The sequence below is a fragment of the Podarcis melisellensis genome (assembly GCF_964234715.1).
Source record: "Podarcis melisellensis genome assembly, chromosome: 3".
Lineage (NCBI taxonomy): Eukaryota > Metazoa > Chordata > Lepidosauria > Squamata > Lacertidae > Podarcis > Podarcis melisellensis.
The window spans coordinates 71124322-71148923 of NC_138530.1; the positions used below are offsets into that span (position 1 = coordinate 71124322).

Here is a 24602-nt window from a genome sequence, read left to right on the forward strand (position 1 = left end):
GCAAGTGGAATGGGGTAATGTTCTCTGGATCTGCTCTTACAGTGGTCTCTGGTGGACAGCTGATGGACGAGAGCTTCTGGCTCTGAGGTTTGAACCTTCAGTGGATGATGACTCAGCCTGGATCAGGAGCAGATAATACATTACTGCTACGGATAAAGTTGTTATATGTTCAATCGATTTTTAGTGAAAGACTATGTCATGATTTATCTCTGCTGGCATGCTTTTATACTTGCATTTTAAAGAAAATAAATTAGAGCATGATTATCTCTGGCAGAACCTTTTAAGTACCATGGCTGGGAATTTGGTCCTGAAGATGACGATGAAGAACAAGAAGATTTGCAAGCTGAAGCAGAGGCACTGGCAGAGGAAGAGGAAGAGGAAGAAGAGGATGAAGATGAGGAAGAAGAAGAGGAAGAAGTAAGTAACAGCCTAAATGTAAGATTATATTTAGCTATGATTTTAAATACATTTTCCCCCAATCACAGATTGAAGACTATGGTGCATTTCGTTTTCAGCCTCAATACATATTTTATACTGTTTCATGTAAGGGATTGCTGAGACTTGGGGGGTTTCTTCAGCATTATCTACGTGCTATGACATTATTGAAATGTGGATAGTATGTGCATAATGGACACATTCTAGAGAAGAGGGGTGTCTGACCAAGTCCATTCCTCTTCTTGGGCACTTTAGGAGTCAACAGTACAGCCAACTTAGGATGGATTTGAGATACTAAACTCGGGAATTAACATTTTGTTGCAAAATTAGGTCTGTGTTCTCCAGCTTTGTGCTGAATGCCCAATAGGAATTTTGGAGAATTCCATTGCAAATGGCACCAGAAATTGCTGTGATAGCTTATTTGTCCCATGTCCCAGATGGAAATCAAGCCAGCAAATATGATTGATATTGGCTGCTGTTGTTGCTCTCAGTTCACAAATGATACCTAATTGAATGTGGGGTGAGTGGGGGTCCCGTTTGTATGGCGTTTCCTTAGGAATGAAATATATGGAATAAAATAACGTAATGACAACATAATTTACAAAATTAATTACATAAGTTACATAATTTTGCCACAGCAGCAGCGAGATGAAGATAGTTTTTGGAGGAAGACTTATCTGCAGCAGAGTAGAAACAGTGCTGCACACAACAAATACAGGGTAGAATGGAAAACAATGACTTCTTACATTCCAAGTGCAGAATTCAGTCTGTCACACAATACAAGTTCATTAGCACTGATCTGCATAACACTGAAATGCAGGACTGCTTTCGCTATGTGTTCGCATCTCACTGAATTTAATACAACTTGCAAGTGTTACTGCTACCTTTCTTTAGACTGCTCCACATCATCACAATCCAGTGAGAGTTACAGTGAATGCTGCCACCAAGTAGAATCCGTTTTTTCTATGCTAATCTACTTTTGCAGAATGCAAAAAACAGTTGTTGGGGCAACCTCACAATTAGCTGCTGGAGTATTTACTCAGACAGCATTTATCACCCATGGGGGGTAAGCTAGGCATGATTACCATACTCTGCTGAAACAACCTCTTGCCCATCCCCTCCTACCTCACCACTTTGTCTACATATGTTTAGCACTGCCAGAGGTGAGTACCCTGATCACATTTGAGGGTGAGGGGCAGTGGTAGATATGCAGCTTTCAGCGGCCGTTTGGATGCTTATAAGTATGCCAGTAAGGAAGACTAATTTTTTAAGGATGCTTATCAAAGTTATGCTCAACACCTCATCAGAATTATTTTGCTGTTTTAAGGATGAAGAAAAAGCTGCTCAGAGGAAGAGACATATGGGAGATACAAAGCACTTTTGTCCAGTGATTCTAAAGGAAAACTTTATCCTTTACCCAGGACTTACTGAAAATGCAGCTAAATATCGAGAAAAACACTATTATTTTTCAACTCCAGAAAACAGAGATAAATTTTTGGAAAACCCCGAAGAATATGTGTCTCGTAATGAGCCATTGAAAGTAGGCAACATTTTCAGCTTCTTTCATATGTCTGTTATAGATAAGAGATTAATAAACCAAAGTCCAAGTCTCAGACACTGTATTAACTCAATTATGAGAAACCTAAATATAGGAGGCACATTGCATGAAGACATAATTGTTACAGTTTCTAAAAACTTTGTTAAATGAGTATACGTTTATGGACTATCATTTTTACTAAGGGGGAAAAGGTGTGATACTGAGCTGAATGAAGGGAATGAAGAATGCTGCGTAACTGTAGTGAATGGGAATACATTTAGGCTGCAATCTGTTACCCAGTTTATCTGGGAGTAAGCCTCATTGAACTCAGTAGAACTTATGCTTGGGTAAGCATGTATAGGATAGCACTGTTAACTACCTCTTTTAGAGCCCTGCCAAAGGCTTATTTAGTCCACTATTCTCTTTTCCATAGTGACCAACCCATGAGAAGCATACAACCAGGATATGAGAGCAAATTTATTTCTGTTACCAACACTGAAGCATGTACAATCATCTGATAATCTGCCTTTAAGAAACAAAAGCAGTTCTTTTCTCTGAAATATCTCAGGATTTTAAATGATGTATTAAACCTGCTCTTATAAAATCCAAACATTTATATTTATATTTTTTCTGTTTCTTATTTAAGGCTCCCCCTATAAGAATATGTCTTTTAGGATCACATGGAGCAGGTAAAACAGTTTGTGCCCGTTGGTTAGCAGACAAATTAGGTATTTTCCACATTCAGTTTGAGGAGCGCCTACAGGAATTGATCATGATCAAAACTGGAAAAAGAGTTGGACCTGAAGAAGAGGAGGAAGATGAGGAAGAGGCTACCATTCAAGAAATGGTTGAATCCCCTCAATCTGCAGCTGAAGAACTTGAGGGTGAAGAAGAAACTAAGCGACTCCAAGAGGTAACACCTAGGATACATTAATAGCTTTCTGAGATGACTATTTGAACCAGTTTACATAATAAACAAAATCAAGTCCCATTATAAACAAAATCAAGACCATGGAACTTTAGACTGTAGATGGAGGTTCACATGCTACAGTCCTCCCTAGACATACACCAAAAACCCTGCCCGCATGTCGAACAACGGCATGCTTGCCTGAGCTACTTTGAGGGATGGTGCAGGTTATAAATTTAATAAATAATGTCAGGTCAAAGGCTAGGCCTAGCCTTTCACCCTGTTGTGCTAGTTTGCAGTGTTCAGTAGCTTTTGTGAATTAAAAGCAGGATGCATATTCACACCTGAAGTCTGAAGGGGTACATCCAAGAGAACATTTACGCTCTTGGTTCTAACTTAGCCAAGGATAGAACTGAGTCTTCAGCAGGAAGAAAAAGCAGACAACCTGTTAAAGTCCTAGCATCTCCTGGCTTCAAGCAATAGAGGAACATGAATCCTACTTGGACTTATCCTAACATCTACATAGAGACACCTTTCAGGAAAGGAACAACAACTGTTTAAGCTCTGTGTCCAATTCTGTGTGTTTGATGTGGTATGAAAATCTTCTATCTCTTCTATCTCTTGATAGTGCAGTCATTAAATGTTGAATATGCATGAGCCAACCAGCTCTTGTACCCAGTACAAAACAAAAATTTTGCAGGTTGAATGAATTAACTCAGTGCTTCCGTTGTTCCACACTTTCTATAGTGATCCAATTTCCCATGAAAGCTAAATGAAAATGAATAATTCAAAGTTGCTTGGAAAAGATTCAGCTATTTAAGCTAATATTATAGATAGAGTAGCCTGGATTTTCCTATATACCTGACCCATAAATGTATCTCTTAGGAAACAGAAATCAATACATATACAAACCTTTGTTTTACAGTATGTAAAGTATTATGCAATATAATTTAAACATATTGAAGTGCCATATTTTTCCATGTATAAGATGCTCCCATGTATAAGATGCCCCCTATTTGGGGGGACTCCAAATTAAGAAAACACCCTCAGCACTACTCGTGTATAAGACGAGCCCCAATTAAAAACCTACTTTTTTGGTTAAAAAAAAAACACCCTTGTCATATACACGGAAAAATGCAGAATTTTGTTACAAAAATGTTGAGCAAAGAGAATGAGTTATATAAAACCCTTATGCTGTTAAACAGTTGTCAAGCGAAGAAGAGATCAAATACTTACATGTATTTTGGATCATTTTAACAGAAAGAGATGCTGTTAACAGACGAAGAAGAAGCAATCAAGGCAAATCTAATAGAAGGTGAAGCCTTGCCCATGGAGGTGCTTGACGGCATTGTTCTTGATTGGTGGATGAAGGAACCATTTCGGTAATTTTTGTGTGTCTAATATGGTCTGGCTTTTTTCCATCTATAACTCTTAGGCCACAATCCTGTAGTTACTTGCCTGGGAATAAGCCCCACTGAACTCAGATCCAAAGAATTGAACTCAGTGGGACTTCATGGTAGGTATGCATAGGATTACACTGCCTCAGCATCCTGGGTCAAACATATCAAGACAAGTACCTCTCTTCATCTGTACCCAGGAGATCTGAAAAACAGCCTAACTTATGGTAACACAAGACTGGCTGGTGCTTGGTCTTGTTAGTTTTATTGAATTATGAAACTTATTAGTCACTTCTCTATTTAAAAATTGCTGTAGAATAAGTGCCATCTATTCTTTGAAATCAGCTACCATATGAGATCCACTGCAGTTCAGCCTTGCAGATCATTTATAGATTCTGTTTAGACGAGCTTTTATTTAAAAGCTTTTTACTAAGTTTCTCATAGATTTGGTATTAGTGTGATTTCTGTTGTTGTTTGTAGTACTTATATATTTTAAAAATTTCAGTGGGTTATGGAAGTGTTAGCTGGGCTGGGTGTGATGAAGGCAGGAGCAGGATTGTGGGAGGTGGAGTGAATCTCTTCAGTTTTTTCTCTCCTGCCTTGGCAAAAGCAGTTTGTTCCTCCTGGCTCCCTCTGTTCTTCAGTCAGTTAAGGCATCAAGTCCCACCCAGTCTTCAGATGTCTCTTTGCAAGTGCCATGGATTGGCTTCTGTTCACTAGAGTCTGTCTGTCCAGGCTCTCTATCTTCTTCCTTCAGCGTCTACATGCAGGGTCCATTGTTTTCCTCCAGTGTCATGTATGCACAAACACACACCCATACCCACACACACACAAAGAGAGGGGGGAGGGAGAGATTTTTACTCTCCCAACACTTCAGAATTGAAATGGAGCCTCCTAAGTCAGCCTTGGTATTCAAATCTGTGTCATGTGATACTGCCTGCTCTGTATAATAAGTAGAGTCAATCCACATTTGGATCACTCCCTTACACTGGACCAGAAGGAACATTCGCAGTAAGTGGCCATCATGCCAATCTACCCTACCCTACCCTAAATATTGTCTCCAGTTGCAGAGCTGCACTAGGGATACATTTAGGAGCCTGGAATATTGACCTTACGAATCCTGATTGGATTGTTTTCCATCCAACTATGCCCATCCCTTGCCTACTAGTAGGAAATTACATTCTTGCTGTTAATTGGGAAGTCCATTGAAAATTGACAGTTACTTTTTTGCATTTAGATCCACAGGTTTTATACTGGATGGTTTTCCTCGAACAGCAGAGGAAGCTCAGTATTTAGCAGACCGCTGCCTTTGTCCTGATGTTGCAGTTTACCTTGAAGTTGATGAAGAGGACGTTACTGACCGACTTCTTCCCAAGCGTGTGCAAACATGGCAAGAGAAACAAGCTAGAAAATTTGAGAAGAAGCAGCAGATAAAAGACATGAAGGCAAAATTAAGAGTAAGTATTCAGGATCTATTAATAGGCAGTATATCACAGATAAAAAAGTACAGTATCCTTGCTTGCAGGTTTAGGATCCAAACTCATGTTGTAGGAGTTTTAAAGCAAATATTGGTGCAGCACTAAAAGATGGACAGCTAATTTCTGTGGCACATAGGTATCCTAACCACTTCAGAATTGTTTTGCCTTCTGGAGCCTAGATGAGAGTGCCTTGAAGCAGATGCAGTGCTAATTTGAAGTAAGCGGTAATTCAAATGATCCAGCTCATCAGGAGGCTTCTATGAACAAAAACTGCAGTGCAATCCTGTGCATGTCTACTAAAAAAAACCAGGCCCTTTGAGTTAAATGGAATTTAGTCTCTGATAAGCATGCACTGATTGCAGTCTTAAACAAAATCAACAGAGGGGAAAAACCCTGTGTTGCAATACAGAACAATCTGCACAAATCCAAATGCAACACATGCCCAAAAATGCATTACCATTAGTTTGATTAGTTTTGTAGTGTGATCAAACTAATGGCAATACATTATTAGCCACGTGTTGCGTTTGGATTTGTGCAGATTAAACAAAATCAAAGCTCCTGACTCTCACTGAGTCTTCAGCATTTCTTAAGTGGAATAGGGTTCTGATTCTTACTAAATTTTACATCTATTAACATAAATTTTGCATTTATCTCATACCCTCCAAGTGTTCACATTTTCCATGGACAGTCCTAGGGGGGAGTGAGAAATGTTCCTATTTTCATCTGAGGAATGTTGAAGGGTATGCAGGTCACCACATAAAGAAGTATTTCTTTAATGAAGAAAAATAATGAAATATTGCTATTGGGCTTCATCATACTATTGTAAACTTAGTAGAACCCTTCTTAAGTATATCTACCCAGCCAAATGTTGCCTTACAGTCCAGCTTTGGGATGGATATCCCCAAACAACCCCCGCCAAAAAACCCCCACAGAACATCCATTGCAATTTGGATCTGCACTGGTTTCCACAGGTGTATAGGAAAACTAGAAAAAGTTAACCTTCCCATGTATCTTCAGATGCCCATGAAAAACTTTTGAAATTGAATTTTAACACGTCAGTTGTTAATGTGTGTGTGTGTGTGTGTGTGTGTGTGTGTTTCATATGTACTCTTTTTAACAGGCAGAGCTGGTTGCTCAAAGAAGGGCAGAGCTTTTGTTAGAGCAAGCAAAAAGGAAAATGGAGGTAAGATACACATTAAAAATAACAAAAATTATGATAACTTTACAGTGGTACCTCAGGTTAAGAACTTAATTCGTTCTGGAGGTCTGTTCTTAACCTGAAACTGTTCTTAACCTGAAGCACCACTTTAGCTAACGGGGCCTCCTGCTGCCGCCGCGCCGCCAGAGCACGATTTCTGTTCTCACCCTGAAGCCAAGTTCTTAACCCGAGGTACTATTTCTGGGTTAGCGGAGTCTGTAACCTGAAGCGTATGTAACCCGAGGTACCACTGTATATTGGATTTTGTAAAGTGGCTCTCAGTTTGGCATCCATGGTGCTTATTAAAAAAGATAACTGTGTTATAAATGGACTTGGGAGAAATTGCTGTTTATACTCTATTTCTGATTATATAGGAGCTTTCCTTTCACAGAAGGGCATTTTGGATCCAACACAAGACTCCCTTTTTATATATGACAGCTGTCTAAATATAGTCAAGTATCTACTACGTATTAGTCAGGGAGTAGGTACTTTGAAATTAGGGCATATAAATTAATGTGCAGGGAAAACTTGGGCTGGAAGCAGTTAAAATAAACAGGCAAAACAATAATACACTTTTTGTGTATAAAATTAATCCCTTAAAAATCAACAGGAATTAGTTTTTATTGACTGTGATATATTCCAGACCACAGTTTTTCTGTACCACTACACAAATAGTGAACTGAGAACAAGAATCAACAAGCATTGCCATAAATTCTATTTTACATAAATATTTTCAGGAATAATATAATAATTAAATATTTCCATTTTCTCTTTTAGGAGGCTGCTGCTAGGCTTGAAAATGAAGTTCCTGATGAAGAGGAGGAAGAGGAGGAGGAAGATGATATTGAAGCTATTTTGGAAGAAGAGTTCCCGAAAGAAGAAGATGAGGGAGAAGATGAGGAAGAGGAGCAGGAGTCTGAGGCTATTGAGCGCATGAGAACTGAACTCTCAGAGAAATATGAAACTGATGTTACTAATCTGCAAGCAGTGCAGGTATTTTCAGCATTGTCTGATGTATTGTATTCTGCTTTAACATAAGTGTAATAGAGACTAAATGACACTATTTTACTATATCTAAAAAGAAGATATGTGAAATATCTTCTTTTTAAATCATCAGTATTGTATTCACTTTTACAAAGCCAAATTAAACACCCCAACAGACTTGCCTCCTGGAGAATGCATACATAATTTGTTCATGAAGAGGAAATTGTAGACATTTCCTGCTGCATATCAGATGTGCCAAATGGAATAAAATATTGGGGGTTCAAGTAAGCCCTACCACACATAATCGCAAGACACGGCACACGCACACAGTTTGAATGGCAATGCCCATCAATTTTGAGGGGCAGCCCCCTCAAATGTTTTATGGGGGGGTGAAAGGACCTATGAGTTGACTTCTAGGGTCAATATACATATCTTCAATAGGCTGTGAGGAATGTACCTATTTTAACTGAATTTTGTGCATAAAGTACAGTAAACACATTCTCCAGTCAGTATGCATAATTTCCAGGAAAAAAGCCATTGTTTTCTATCTCTAGTTCAGAAGTGTGCAGTCTGAGCTTCCTGGGCTGCACCTGGCCCACTGCCTGATCTTATGTGACCCACAACATACCCTCCCACTGATCATTAATTTTCTGCTAACTGCACCTCCCAGTAAAAAAATATATAATATGGACTGTTTCACCCAAGTGGTTTTTGCCTTCCTTTTTGCCTTCTTCTATAAATTGGCCCTATCTCCTACAGCTATTGCAGGAGTTATCATCGAGCAGAATGATTTCAAATACCATAATCTGTTTCTTTTAAAAAGGGCTAGAATTTTTTTTTGGGGGGGGGATGTTTTCAAGGAGCTTTAAAAACAGAAAAAATGAGCTTACTTAAAGTGATTTGTGATACCCAGCTAAATAGAGGTTGCACCACAGGGGCTGGACTAGATGACCCTTAGGACCCTTTCCAACCCTTCAACATTTTTATGGTAGCCAATCCTATGTCAATTTTAATACCCATAGTTGTACATTTTGATTGGAGATCTGTTGAGCAGCCTTGTAGGTTGTTGATTGTGAGGTAGGTAGTTTGCCAGATATCACAAGTCAACCTGTCACCTAACACATAGGTACAAGTCTCCTGCTAAATATTTTGTGTTGCCTGCTAAATATATTGCTTTATTTGCAAGGTTAAGTAAAGGCATAGTTAAACAATAGAATTTGTTGCAACTGATATTTGACAAATTGATGGAGGATAAGGCTATCAATGCCTCCTACCCCAAACAAAAGAGAATGTGTCTCAAGATGCTAAAGGCAGTCTTTAAATATAATGGTCTGAAATGTGTTGGGCTGCTTTGAAAATATGATCCATTTTGTCAGCATCTTGAGACACATTCTGTTTCGTTTGGGTGCTCACTTCGCATGTCTCCAGTCTTTGCACTTCCTATCAATGGCTACTAGTCATGATGGTTATATGTTACTTCTGTGACCCGAGTATCCCTCTCAGTATCAGTTGCTGGGGAGCAGAAGTAGGGAGAGTGTTATTGTGCTCATGTCTTGTCTGAGGGTTTCCCATAGACATCTGGTAGGATGCTGGATTAGACTGGCCTTTGGTCTGATCCAGAAGGCCTCTGTTCGTGTTCTTAAGGATTTACTTGGCTTTGTTGTTGTTGTTGTTGTTATTTCTGTTTTGCTTGCTTTCGTTCTCAGGAGGAACTTGAAAAATTGTTGATACCCGAAGTAACTCTTGTATCCAAGCGAAAGCCTCACATTGTGTGCTATCAATTGTATAAAAAGCTGAAGGACCTAATAGAAAATCGTGAAAGCATTTTTGAGAAATGTTATCCAATAAGCTTATCCCTTGCACGCAAGATGCTAGTTCTTGCCTATAAACATCCAAGCAATTTTGGCCAATGGGACCCAATCAAGGTAAATAACCTTTAGGGAAGAATATTTTGCTTGTTTTTTACCATTATTTCTTAAATCAGTTATGTGGAGTCCTACATCAATTCTTATGCATAATTGTGCTATGCTATTGTTTCTAGGTATTGTTTATTATTCTAATTGGTAAAATAGGATTGATTGTTCAAATATAATATCTGCTGCTAATAGAATCAGGATGGGAAACCTTTTAACCTTGAAGGCCACATTCCCTTCTGCTCAACCTTCCTAGGGCACATGCCAGTCAGTAGGCTTTCTACAGTGGGCTAATCTCTTCAGGCTTTCACACTCCTCTTTATCATCCCTCCAAGCAAAAAACAAACAAACACCATGATCATAGCTCAAGTACATTCCAGCCAGAAAAACAGATTACAAAGCAGGGCTGGTTCAGGATGTGTTCAGGGTGTGTTTGGCCTGTAGAGAATCTCAAAGGTCAGATAGTGGATGGAAGGGGCTTCCTTGTTCCCTGCCTTCCTTGTTCTTCCTCTTCTCATTAGGTGGTGGCCGCAGACACAGTGATACTTATCATGGTCTGCATGGACATCAGTTTCTTTCTCAGCTAGACAGAAGATCATATCTCAGGAGCTGTCAGGCAAGATGACCATATGCAGGCCAGTACTTAGCCAAAGTCATAGGAAGCTGCCTTCTACAGAGTCTCACCATTGGTCCGTCTAACTCAGTATTGTCTAAAGTGACTGACAGTGGCTCTCAGGGTTTCGGACACGGAACATTCTCAGCCTTACATGCAGATGCCAAGGATTGATCCCGGAACCTTCTGTATTCAAGGTTTCAAGGCAGATCCTCTGGATTGCAGCCCTTCCCCTAAAGCAGGGGAGTCCAAACTTTTTTCAAAGAGGGCCAGGTTTGATGATGTGAAGATGAATGAGGGCCGTCCGAAGTTGATGACCTTTTTTAAAGGGTATTTTAGGATTGCTCAGCGCTTTTTTAGAAAATAAACTCCAGGAAATAAACTGCCGGATTAGGCCCCCGAGCTGGACTTTGGACATGCCTGCCCTGAAGGAAGAATGCAGTTTGTTCCAATTTAGCACTAAAGAGCAGGTTTTCCAGGGGGAAGTGACAAGCAGGCGTAATCACTTGGATCCATGCTTAGAAGGCTTGGACCCATGCGTTCTAGGCATGGGACAAGCAGAAGTGTGGAGAAGCCCTCAGACAGCCTACCCAACGCCTGTTTTCTTTAGACCCTTTTTTCTTTGCCCCAAGGGAGTTGCCCATATAAAACAAAGGAGAAACCCAAGTTAGTGTAGCTGTGCCCCGAGTAGAGGTATCTGCCCTGAACCAAAAATAGGAGTTGCTAACTTTGACATTCAGTGACAGTGAGGAAGATGGGATGAGCTACATTTCACTTCCAAAGTAATAGGCACTTGACACCCCAAGAAGAAATTACGAAATTGTTAAATTATTATTGTTCTTACTAACATAATAGTTTTCTGCAAAAGAATGCATCAAAAGAGCTGCTTGGTTACTTTAATGGCCTGGTTTAACTGATGTGACTGTTCTTGCCAACTTTTCCTCACCAATTATTTGTGCTTGCATAAGTAATTTCAGTAGAAAAATAGGAAAACTTCATTCTTCATAAACTTCATTCTTATAAATTAAAAGATAATATTTGTTAAATTGTGAATATACATTTTTCATTGGAAAATAATTACAACAGCAGTTCTGGAGATCAATAATTCTGTGTTTATTACAGCTAAGTGAAGGAGACGCAATCAAGCCTTTTCAAAATCAAGATACTCCTAGCTTTCCACTTATCCATCGAAATTGTATTTATTTCTTTACAAGCAAAGAGAACAGGGATACATTTATGAAAAATCCCATCAAATATCTCCGTCAGCCAAAGCCAAAGCCAACTGTGCCAGTTAAGATTGCAGTTGTGGGGCCTCCAAAATCTGGAAAGACTACAGGTAAGTCTTGATTCCTGAGTGTATAGATGCTTATATAGGTATAACAGTATTGCATTTATGGAGAGGATGGTATTTTTCTGTTCTACCAGATAACTATACTGCCGGTAAGTCCATTTAGGTTTTTTCCAACACATTATTTTTTTCTTGGGTGATGTTAAACTGTACAAGGGATCGCCTTTAGCAGGCTGCTTTCAGAAAGCAGTCATAGTAAACCTTACGCTTTTATCATAACCGTCTAGGTCTAATGACACATCCACAAGATATGTTTGAAGTACATGGCTTGTTCCAAAGGAACCTGGAAACTGTAGTTTATCCCTCACAAAGCTACAATTCCCAGCACTCTTAACAGCACTCCAGTTTCCAGGATTCTTGGGGGGAAGCCATGTACTTTAACGGTGTGGTGTCTGAGGGTCACATATGATTGTGATTCTGCTCTATTGACGCAATCATTTTCCTTTTAAAACATAATGGTCAGTATTATGGGTCGGTGTGGTCAAAAACTGCTCATTAACAACAAAACTGTTTTGCAGTTGCCAAAAGGTTTGCAAAAGAATATGGATTGTTGCGCCTTTCCATGGGAGATGCCATCCGTATGGTGTTAAACAACCAGCCAGAGACAGAACTAGCACTTATATTGAAGTGGCATCTGCAGAAAGGATTGACTGCACCTGATGAACTTGCTGTGAGGGCTCTAGATATTTCACTGATGGATACTGTGTGTAACACCTCAGGGTGAGAGACTTTCATTTTAGTTATTTCATAGCATTGCTTCCAGATGGGTCACATTTAGGACTACATCTGCATAACATTGCTTCCAGTAGATATGGAAGGCAGTTGCCTTTGTCTGTCATGCAACTCTGCCTTGCCTAACATAAAACCAAAAAATGTAATAAATAATGCTGTACAATTTGGTCATAAAGGTTCAGATACGCATGCTGGCAGATTATAAGCATTTCTCATCAGGGTGTTTTGGTATTCTGCATTAAAGGAGGAGGATAGTAAAAATCGTACTTGAAATTGTGAAACGTAGTTTGTTTCTTAATCCTGCAAATATATATTTTAGATATTTTTTAAAGTCCTGGTGAAACAGAGAAGGGCTCTGGCTGCAGTCCTATGCATATTTATCTGGGGGTAAATCCCATTGAACATAATGGCCTGGATTGCACAACACAACACACAAAGCCAAACCATGACTTAGCATGAACACAACAGAATGCAGACTCCTGGAGAGGAGATCACAGCCCCTTTGCTCCTTCCCAGGTGCTCTGATGCTACACTACACTAACCCGTGACTTAGCATGTCATCCAAACCCAGACATGTGGTTTAGCTATCCCGGACATACCATGAGCCCTAAACCATAGGACAAACCTTGCCTACTACTTATGGTAAGTCTGGAGCAAGCTAAACCATGAACTCAGGTTCAGAGTACATGCTAATCAAAGCTATGGCTTAACGTCATGCAGAACAGCAGTAGAGCAACTGGGGAGGAACAAAGCGGTCATATTTGCCTCTCCTGGAGCCCACACATTCATGGTAAGCCATGGTTTGGCTTAGTATGACTTGTGAACCAGGCCATTATCTTAGTCTATAAACATGTACAGTTGTACCTTGGTTGTCGAACTCCTTAGCAGTCGAACGTTTTGCCTCCCAAACACTACAAACCCAGGAGTGTTCCAGTTTGCGAACATTCTTTTGGAAGCTGAACATCCAGCAGGGCTTCCAATTGGCTGCAGAAAGCTCCTACAGCCAATCAGAAGCCATGCCTTGGAAGCTGAACAGACTTCCAGAACGGATTCTGTTTGGCTTCCAAAGTACAACTGTATAAGATTCCCGATTAAGGACAGGAGGAACAGATTCTGTAGTTGATATGCTATAACGTAGCACAGGAGTGATGAGCTTCCAGCTTAAGGGTCAAACTTTGCCTACTAAGCCTCCCTATTTGTCCTGCAAAGCTGAGCAGCCACACCCATCTCCCTTACATCTGTCATACATAATGTGTGGGTTGAGGCTTCAAAGAACAATTGGGAGCTTAAAAGTGGGCTTATGATAGTTGTTGTACTGGAGAAGGTGTGATCCCAACCACCTATCAGCTGATGGGCAGTAGGTTTGTGACTTCCTCAAGGAAGAGAAGCAGTTTCCAGTCAGTAGAAACAGTTTCTCTATCCCAGCACTGATGGTTTGTTGAAGCTGCCCTGACATTAGAGGTGAAAAGGAAAAGCATGGAGAAGCTTACAAACTGTGGGGCTGGCAATGGCCCTTGCACCCGAGAAGCTTGGGAACTCCACACAAGGTGGGAAGGGACATCATGTGACTGACAGGTGGGTTGCCCCTGATGGAGCCAAAAGGGTTCCTCACTCCTAATTTAGGTCTATGTACAATGTTGTAATATTATTGAGGCCTGCTAGCTCAAAAATACCTACTTTGTTTAGTTCCCTGGTGAATGATATTATGTTTTGACAGCCTATTCTAGTTTTATTCAGTCCCTTCAAAATGTATTACCCTGGTTATGTTTCTTTATAAAAAGGCTGATTCAAAGTTTTAAGATAATTCTGGAAATTGGCACAGTGCCAACAGGAATAATAAAGAATGAATATGCTGTTTGGCTCTGTTTATTATTCCTGATTCAGGATATCCTGGCATGTGTATGGGCTTCATCAACAAGAGTTACTGTTATAAAAATAAATAATAAATCTGAACCCAATCTGAATTGTGGTCATTTTCCCTCCCACAGAGTTGTTATTGATGGATACCCTGTAACAAGAAAACAAGTAGACCTTCTTGAAGAAATGAAAATCATTCCAGTAAAAATCTTTGAATTAGATATTGATGTGAAGGAGGTCCTCAGAAGAGCACTGCAGGATAAACAAATCCCTAACAGGTAGCAACACCATGAAGGGTGTGAAGTAATAACACCCTCAGGTCACATTAATACAGTGGTACCTCGGGTTAAGTACTTAATTCATTCTGGAGGTCCGTTCTTAACCTGAAACTGTTCTTAACCTGAAGCACCACTTTAGCTAATGGGGCCTCCTGCTGCCGTCGCGCCGTCAGAGGACGATTTCTGTTTTCATCCTGAAGCAAAGTTCTTAATCCGAGGTACTATTTCTGGGTTAGTGGAGTCTGTAACCTGAAGCGTATGTAACCTGAAGCATATGTAACCCGAGGTACTACTGTACTTCACAATTAGGCATGGTTTCTGGCTTAACATAGTTTACAGTGAAGGAGCAGCATGGTAGACAATGTCCAGTTGCTCCCACTTCACTACTCCCCTGGCAGAAACAGGAAAAACAAATTACGAAGCTGCCATTATACTTGGCTTCTCTTTACATCCAAACAATGGACTGTGTATTGTTATTTCCTAACAAGCCACAATATGTAAGCCACCAACAAACCATGGTTTAAGGCTGATTAGCAGTTGTGGCTTGTTAGGGTTTGGACATAACAGGAAGCCAAGCTTAATGGTAGCTTCCTGGTAGGTTTCTCACACATGGACCAGGGAAGTAGTGAAGTGGGAGCAGTTGGCCATTGTGCACTAACCTACTGCTCATACTAGGCTGATATTAAAGCCTAATATTAATGCACTTAAAATTCTCTTCTCAGATATCCTTATCCAATGCACGACAGCTCCCATATTCTCTCTATCAAGAATTCGTGTTACAGAGCACAAACAGAAGAAATAAGACCTTACTACGAGGAGCAGCACCAAAACTGGTATGTGATTGATGCAACACACAGCAAATGGTGGATCTGGAACAAAATACTTGAGGAAACTCAAGCAATCACCAAGCAGATCCAGATCTATCTGGAAAGAATACGACAAGGTAAGCAAAGAATCCTGTTTTAAATAAATGGGGGGCGGGCTTGTTAGTGGATTTTATATGTAATTCTATTATGTTACTTGGATTTGACTTTAACTTCAAATAAATGAAGATCAATATGAAACTTAAAAATAGAAGCTCAGAGTCTGATAAAGAAGCACACGACCTATTTGAATAATAAAGAGAACATGAACCCATTACAAATCTTTGGGCTGGTCCACACTGGGCTTTATCATGACTTTCAAGTTGTTTGAGTCCCAGATTTCTGGCCACTGTTCACATTATGTTGCTCTCAACCAGAACTCATCCCATGAATCACACCAAATCAGGTGCAAGAACCTAGCACTCCACAGGTGCAAGTTTACTCCAGCCAATTTTGGGCTATTCCCTCCCTCCCTCCCTCCCACTGCAACCCCATAAGATGCAGCCCACAGTGCTCAGTAGGTCCGTCCCATCCCCCCCCCCCGGCCCTCAGGAGAGGCTTTTGTTGGGAGTAGGGGGGGTGCTGAGAGGAAAGGAAAGAGGAAGTTTACTTTCAGCTCATGCAACACTGGATACAACTCTTATCAATTCAAAAGTTCTGCAGTTATTATCTGTATTTATACATTTTTGGCCTGCTTCTTGCCCGTCATCTTTCAAAGGGGTTACAAGTCAAACCAAATGGTAAATGGGATGGTAGTGCTGTTATCTGGTAGAGTCAGGATCCTTCCGGATTGCCCTTTCACCAGTATGAGGTAGGGCCAGCTTGAAACTTGACTTCAATTATTGTTGTTGTTGTTGTTCTTACTCATTTTTTATTCAAAGCAGCATTTTGTAAGCAGACTCCAGATTCTGTTTGGAAACTGAAGTGAAAAGCTACATACGGTCAAAGTCTGGTTATAATTTAGTGTCCTCCATGTAAAGAATCCATTAAGCAAATGATTTTTTTTCAGCTGTGAATGAAATGCAATACTGCTAGTAAAGCTAACTTGCACGAAGCATTCTAATAAATTAATCATGTGTAGTAAGCCTTTAGATTCTGCAAACTGGTGAGCTTTCTCTGCTTCATGGAGGCTAGATTAAATTAGAAACATCTTTCTAACTTCTTGATATTCACAGAAGTTAATGTGACTGACCTGCCAACCAAGCTATATACAGTATAACATACTGATTTGCTCTGTATTGTTTGGTATAGCTTTTGCATTTTCACATATCAGTAGAATAGGTATAATCTTCCAAATATTTAGTGTCACAGATGAAACTTCACAGCATTGTATCCAATTGTTAACAGGAATGGCAGCCAGTATTGCCGATTTGTGTATCATGCCGCAAGAGCTGCTGTCTCGGCTGGGAGAGTTTGGGCAATATTGTCCTGTCAGCCTTGCAGAAAAGGGAGAGCTCGTTGATTGTTCTGTAACGCCTTCTCTAAAGTTTGCAGCAGAATTTCGAGGACATTACTACAAAATGGCTGGACAAGAAGAACTAGATGTAAGTATCAAAAGGGGTAGAATATATATACATAATCCATTTGGAAAGCAAATGGGTGCTGGCACAATGAATATACAAATAAAAGTTCAAAGAGCTGGTGTCCTGCAGTAGCTTAGTGTGAGCTGGAAACTCCCTACCTGCAGTCTTACCTCTGCCACAAACTCACTAGGTGGCCTTAGGCAAGCCAAAAGATTGAAGAGTTTTGGGGTATCTTACATACTAACAAATGTATTTGAGAACTATACTCCAGTTAGCTTCAACCATTTGCAATATGGCACTCAAACTAGTTTACTGTTATGGGAAGCACTTTGAATGTTTTAATTATATAGAAGTGTTAAGAATTATTGATGGATGCTGACTCCAAGAAATGGTTAGCCATTGTTTTGTTGTGGCATTTGTCATATGGCCTTGTTTTTATAAACCCTTTATTCAAAATGACCCCAGTGAAAGGGAAGTTCCATTGTTAGGTTAGAATTTCCTTTCCAAATGTTTGCATTCTTGATGTGTGTGTGTGTGTTGAGTGAAATGATGATTTTGAGGAGGGTGGCAATACCCAAGCGTTTGCCTTTATTCTGAATAAGTTCACACCCTCTATCATATCACCTGCTTGTCCTCATAGCCTCTTTTTTCACCGAAAGCTGGGCCATGATGATGTTACCTTTATTGTGTTCTCCTGGACTACTTTATCTCTCAGAATTAGATTCTGTCCCTTAAACAAAGATTGGATTATGTGCAAAAGAAAAAGCGTCCCAAAGCACCAAAATTCTGACATGCTTTTTCCACACAAAAGGTGGTAAATATATACCCTCAGTCCTGGAAGTGTTACAAGCTAAACCCCATCACAGTTATTATATGGGGCTCAGATTTGGACAGGCACTCACCTTAGATCTACGGAAGCTGTCCAATCAAAGTTCTTAAGGCAATTTTTTTCTGTACCACCCTGTGTCCCAAACGCATCATTGCGCCAGGCTAACCTCCCCTCGGTAGAATTATGGATTTGGTGTAGGACACCTAAGTATTGGCTTCGCCTAAACTCATATCCCCCCGGTCTAATATCCCCAGTGCTGCAAGATTGTCACAAGAACGCCTGGACTAAAATTGCTTATCAAAAACCTCACACTTGTGGTTTATCACCACAACTGCTACTCACTTTGGGTTTTAGTAAAGCAAACAGTCTAATTTGTCAGCACCTAAATGATATCAAGCATCAAAACAACTTGGCCACGATAAGGAAATTTTGCCCATGGTATGCCTATTTCCCACCTTCCCATTTTGACTCTCTGGCACCCTATCTGCATAACCTAGCAATTCTAAAATATAGACATGCTTTTACCCTCACAAGATTGAATGTATTGCCTTTGGCTGCACTAGAGGGACAATTCCAACAGATTCCACCCAAAAAACACATGTCCCTGTGGAGATGGCAGTCCCAAATCGGTGGTGCATGCCGTTCTGGTTTGCACTCTTTATAAAGACTTGGAAATGAGATTATCACCCCTCTTTTATTGTCCATTCCGGGTCACCCAACCACTGTCACCGTGTCCTTTCTCTTGGCAGATCAAGATGAGCAGGTAACAGCAAAGGTTGCAAGGTTTTTAGCTGGGGCAATCAGAATAAGGACCACTATTTGACTGTTGATTTAGGACCCTAAAGTGTATTTTATATAATTGACTTTTTATTTCTGTTCTTTTTTCCACATTGTTGTTTTGTTGCTGTTGCTGACGCAAATAAAGATCCATTCATTCAAGATTGGATTATGTCTTTATTCTGAAGTGTACCTAATGCAACTGGTGTTGAATGTTACGTATAACAGTGGTCCCCAGCCCCAAAGAACACTGGAAAACTGCTAAGAGTCTTGGTGGACCACTTAAAAGATTTTTCTGCCTTTTGTATGACTTATAATGTAATCTCCTATATGTTGTATGTTTTTTAATTGTATTTTTCTTGCTGATCTTATTTCTTATATATTTTATTGTATTACAGCTTGAATTCCACATAATATAAAATACAATAGATAATAAAACACAATGTAGGAAATAAAAGCAGCTACAAATATACAATCAAAAATATTTAATTCACCATGTCTGCCTTTCACAGTGGCTATGCCACCTGACTGAAGCTCATGGACCACTGGTCTGTAGACTAGAATTTCAGAACTTCTGTTATATAAGAAATAAAGGGGGGGATACATCTGTTCCTTAATAAGTAGCCTCAAATGATTTTGACCATGAATGAAAACATGAAATGTTTCTCCTCCTTCTCATACATTGCTTTCAATGCAGAAATTCCTGAAGAATCCAGAATTATATGTCCCCCCATTAGCACCTTATCCTCTCCCTCTCCCACATAAACTACCAAAGAAACTGACTGCAGCAGATGTGAAGGCTTTATTTCCTATGCAAGCTGAACTGCAAGGATTCTGTCCAGTTACTTACCTAGATGGGAAGCAAAGGTAAACACTTGCATTTCCAAGGATTTCTGTTAATATAGAATATAGAAAAATGCAATCTGTGCTAATAAGTTTTCAAACAGGCAAACTCCAGCACCTTCCACTTTGCAGAATCATTACTATTCTGCATCACCTTGTATTATTTATTGGACTTTATTGAATAAAATTTTAAAGTGTTGAAAGTGAAGGTGAACATGGTGTGGGGGTGTACTTGATAACTTTACATAGGATTTAAGAATCTTTGCATTATTTGGGTGTATCCAAAGGTGCTTTTCTGTGTTCTGTAAATACCTTCCATTCACAAAAAACTATGCAACTGTTACCCTTCATGGATTAAAAATTTAGATCAGCCACATGAATCCACAATCAGTAATGGACTGGATGAGGACATACAAATGTAATCCACTTAACAGAAATGTTCCTGGTTAGAAGTCCTGATCCAAGGATATTGATGTAACATGCTTTGGATGAGGTTGTACTCTTTTCAAACAATCCGGCCGATAGTTTGGGGATGCTCCTCCAGGTGGCAGGTGTGGCCAGAAGCACTTCATAGGCAAGTGTAACAACTGTGACTTCTGGAGAAAGCAGACCTGGCCATGGTCATGCATGCTTCAGGTTGCAATCCTATACCCATTTATTTGCAACTGAGTGAGATTTACTTCAGAGCAGGCATGTATAGGGTTGCAGTATTATACAAAGACTGGTTCTTGCCACATGCTGGATCTGCTTTTGAAAACACCTGGTCCAAAATGTTTTTCTGGAGCATGCAGCTCCTCTTTTATGCCAGTCTCACTGGCTGCAAATCAATTTCTGGACTCAATATAAAATTTCAGTTTAAAGCCACAAATCACTTAAAACCAGGGTAAAAGAACAACTGCAGCAAGTATGAGATGCAAATGTGGTGATATCTTTCTTTCATTTGCTGTTTTGAGGTATGAAGCACTGGTACCTGGGGACATTGAATATGCTGTACTTTATCGCAACAAGCTATATATTTTTGAAAGTGAAGAAAAGCTTCAAAAGTTTATGAGGTACTAAATACATCACTTTTTTACTTTTATTTATTGCTTTGGGTTTGGTTTGGCTTTTTAAAAAACCTGAAATTTCTGTGTTCTTAGATTACCAGAGAAATATTGGAACCAGACCCTTCCACATAAACTTCCCCCAATAAAGGAGCCAATATTGCTGACAGCTCTTCCCCTGACTGGATACCTGGAACAGGTTATTATTTATTGTTAATGACACTCAAATTGACTTAACTTTGGGGGTCCAAGATTCAAATGGGCAGTATCTAATCTCAACATTGCTAAATGAATTCAGTAATGTAATGAAGCCATGTCACAGCTTTAGTCTTATTTTTTGCAAAGGGTTTTCTTTTATTCTGGTAAACATGACTGATGTCTTTCCTCTTTTTTCTAAAGTAATGGACAGTAATGGAAATAAGGGCCCAAATGTTGCACTTGTTTTAACTCTGTAAGCTTTTGGAAGGTCATTCGGTATTCTCCAAACTGACAGATGGTGATAAAGGTATTTATCAGAGCTCCAGGGGCTGCTGAAGCTATGACTTGGATGGCAGAGTTAGGAATATGTTGAGCAACTTTCAAAGTGATACAAAACTGAAAGGCACTGTAATTGACCTTGAGGAGAGAATTAAAGGCCCAGATTATGAATGAAAGCACCAAGCAGTAAAGATTACAAAACATAAAACCTTATTCACGGAGTAGTGTTTGTATTGCTCAACTAACATTAGTGTTTGTGTTTGTTTGTAGGGTGTGGCCACAGCTCTGATAAAAGCAATGAATGAAGTAGGTTGTTTAAAACCAAAATTTCCTTTCCTAAGTGTGAAAAAAACTGCTCTGCTGTTCATAGCCTATCATTTGAAAGGTACAGTAAAATATGTGCTATTATAGTATGAAGTAAATAAAATAAAAATAAGTTTATATTTTTGACATTGATCTTTTATTATTTTGTTGAACATACATGGTGACACAATGCAAGCAGAGTTCTGCTCATACAATAAGATATCCCATTCAACCCTCCAGAAGAGATTTGGAGGCCATGGGAAAGAAAGAGTGTTGGGATAGGAGAAAGGGGAAATCCCTTTATGCGAGTGGAAAGCTATTCTCCTGCAAGCTGGACACATTCATCCTAGAATAGTCTATGGTCAAACTAGAAGTGACAAGGTAGGGTTCTATTGCATTAGCAGAAATCCTTGCTCTGACAGAACATTCATAAAGCTCACTACACTGGATACAACCCTATGTTGTAGATATGGGCCTGCCCCATTAAAGTGGAAAGTGGGGGGGGGGGGGTATGGGTGCTGAATCCTTCTCCTACCTGGCACTCTGAATTCATCCCTCCAGATACTTTTCTTACACCTGGCTCCAATACTGGAAGAAAGCCCAGCTGGAAGCACAGGTGTGGGGTGCAGGAAGGATTTGACATCCAATACCTGTGCACTGCTTTTGACTCTTTAAATTGCACATCTACCCCTTCCTCTGCATCTTAATGGTGCAGACCTACATGGATCTACCTCCATCACATGTAGTTTTGGCCACTAGATAACTAAGTTAGACAATGTACCTAAAATCTGGATTTCTAGTTAGAAGCAACTGCACCATCAATGTTAATAGTAATGTAGATAGGGATTCAGTGTGGAGATCTTGTAGGCACTTGATGTTGCATAAATAATTCTATAATATGTCCTTAGGTGTTGTATAATTGCACAATTAATTAAGAAGTAAAAGTGATATGGCTTAATTGGTATTATTTAACTTCCTACAGCATATAACCCCAGGAGCTCTGATTATATACGAAAGAAGTACAAGAGGAAGTTGGAACGCTTCATAGATCATTGTGAACTTATCCCATACCTGGGAATCAAAATGACACAGAGGTATAAAGAGCCTCAAAATCGACCTATTGACTTTGATCACAAATTACATACCTTTTTGTCTCTCAAAGATGTGGATCCAACCTCTCATTAGCCTGGAATATATTCACATTTGAATGTTGAATTCTTTTGGTTTTTCTTCTGATCGTGCCCAATAAATGATCGATCCAGCGTAACAGCCTCAGCAACATAAACAAAAGTCCTATAGTTTCATACATTTCAATGGGACAGTTTGCAATTTACTCATATATTCTGCAACTAATACTAAAATATACTTGGCTTTTAATTATTTTGCTGTCATTGAAAAATATTCAATCTAAAACTATTGTTCTCTAATGCTGTTAATGCAGATATTTAAATGTAATGTATTTTATTATAAAGCCACTGAGAGAATGCTTTTGGTCTGTAATTAGTGATTTTTTATCTTTATTCTTTGTGAAGTATTAACATCTGCCTATATTTAATTGAAATTAAACAATATTCAACTAATACCCATTGCTTGCTGCATACTGATTCTGAAAAGTTATGAGTAAATAATTTTATTTTGCCCTTCTGCATAGTATTATGAACAGGGTGGTCATTTTACTTCTGCATGTGTAAATCTTCTAAGGAACGAGAGCCACTTAGCATAGAGTAATAGTGTACACTGTCAGCAGCTGAAACAGCTGCATGCTGCTATTTCATGTGTGGGCACATCTAAGAAATGCAGTCAATTGTGTGTCAATATATGAACAGCCAATATGCAGTCAATGTATGAACTGTGTTCATATATGGCAGAACAGACACACTGATATACTTTGAATAGGTTCTCAGATGAAAGAGATTGCACCTGCCTGCATCTCCCGTCACTCAATTCCTTCTTTATAGAAGTGGGAAATCAGATGTTTCTTAGAAGATGTGGCATCTTCTGCTGTACTTGATAAACCTGTTCTTGATGAAGTGGCAAATTGGTGTCTGAGCTGAACCATTTCCCATCAATCTCCCGTTCAGGAACTTCCCCATTAAACAGTGTTTTGGTGGTGGGTTATCACTTTTTCTGGTCTTATAGAGAGATTTCAGTTGTGCTTGCTTCCAAGTAATGCCTTTATGCTTAGCCTCCCAGCTCAGCAACTACAAGATTCTCCTGTGACCAAAGAATCAACATCAGCCAAGACTAGGATTTAAACAAGTGGTTTTTCCTGTATACTTTCTAGCATCAAGATGTCTCGCTTGAGCTTGATGTGCAAGCAACGTTGTCTGGATAGTCAATTACTTCGTTAACCTGCTATATAGCTCTGACTCCTGCTCCTTCGCTCCCTTTGGCCGCACCCTCCATTTGGATGGTGGCGGCGGCAACAAGAGCAAGTGGGCCCCAATCCTTCCAGCCATGAACAGAGAGGTAGCTTACCCCGTCTTTCGCTTACTTGCCAGCACTGTCCCTCTGGGTGGTATGGCAAGTCCAGGGCCGGATTTAGGTTTGATGAAGCCCTAAGCTACTGAAGGTAATGGGGCCTTTTATATGTCCAGCTGTCCTTTGTCAACAGCAAATTGTCACTGTTTTTGTATTGAATATATATGGTAATTTATGGACCTAACAGGTATCTAAAGCCATTTGCACGTTGCTGTACAAGCAGTCCATGCAAAATGTAGGCACCCAATATATAGAAATGAGCAAACCAGTGTTGTTTTAGGGAGCAGGCTAGCAGGCGGGGCCCATTAAACTGGTACCTCGGGTTAAGAACTTAATTTGTTCCAGAGGTCTGTTCTTAACCTGAAACTGTTCTTAACCTGAGGTACCACTTTAGCTAACGGGGCCTTCTGCTGCCAAGCGATTTCTGTTCTTATCCTGAAGCAAAGTTCTTAACCCGAGGTACTATTTCTGGGTTAGCGGTGTCTGTAACCTGAAGTGTCTGTAACCCGAGGTACCACTGTACTTACATCATAGGAGCCTACACAACAAAAAACACTGTTGCTTTATGTAGGTTTTGTTTTATTTGTTTTTTTATATGATATTCTGGAAATGTACATCCAGGTTTTTTTTCGTTTTGGGGGGAGGGGGGCCAAGAGAGTAGGGCCCTAAGCTATAGCCTGTTTATCTTATACGTAAATCAAGTCCGATCTGTACCCGAGAGGCGAACAAACGTGGAGGCAAGGCTTGCTGCTCCTTGCCGCCTCCACGTCTGTTTTCGCAGGCGTG

The 24602-nt window shown here is 39.8% G+C and overlaps 1 protein-coding gene across 4 annotated transcripts in view; it reads left to right on the forward strand.

The window, feature by feature from the left end:
* AK9 (adenylate kinase 9) overlaps positions 1-22821 on the forward strand; it is a 55635-nt gene extending 32814 nt beyond the window's left edge. For all 4 annotated transcript variants that reach the window (XM_081905508.1, XM_081905507.1, XM_081905509.1 and 1 more), the window contains 18 exons: positions 275-417; positions 1763-1975; positions 2619-2885; positions 4140-4261; positions 5514-5733; positions 6875-6937; positions 7730-7945; positions 9643-9861; positions 11585-11798; positions 12329-12530; positions 14531-14677; positions 15400-15620; positions 16888-17084; positions 19367-19536; positions 20466-20564; positions 20652-20754; positions 21303-21417; positions 22318-22821. In XM_081905508.1, coding sequence (XP_081761634.1) covers positions 275-417; positions 1763-1975; positions 2619-2885; positions 4140-4261; positions 5514-5733; positions 6875-6937; positions 7730-7945; positions 9643-9861; positions 11585-11798; positions 12329-12530; positions 14531-14677; positions 15400-15620; positions 16888-17084; positions 19367-19536; positions 20466-20564; positions 20652-20754; positions 21303-21417; positions 22318-22520 — 3134 coding nt within the window. In that variant the 3' untranslated portion in view covers positions 22521-22821. The remainder of the gene's footprint in view (positions 1-274; positions 418-1762; positions 1976-2618; positions 2886-4139; positions 4262-5513; positions 5734-6874; positions 6938-7729; positions 7946-9642; positions 9862-11584; positions 11799-12328; positions 12531-14530; positions 14678-15399; positions 15621-16887; positions 17085-19366; positions 19537-20465; positions 20565-20651; positions 20755-21302; positions 21418-22317) is intronic.
* Positions 22822-24602: the final 1781 nt, after the last annotated feature.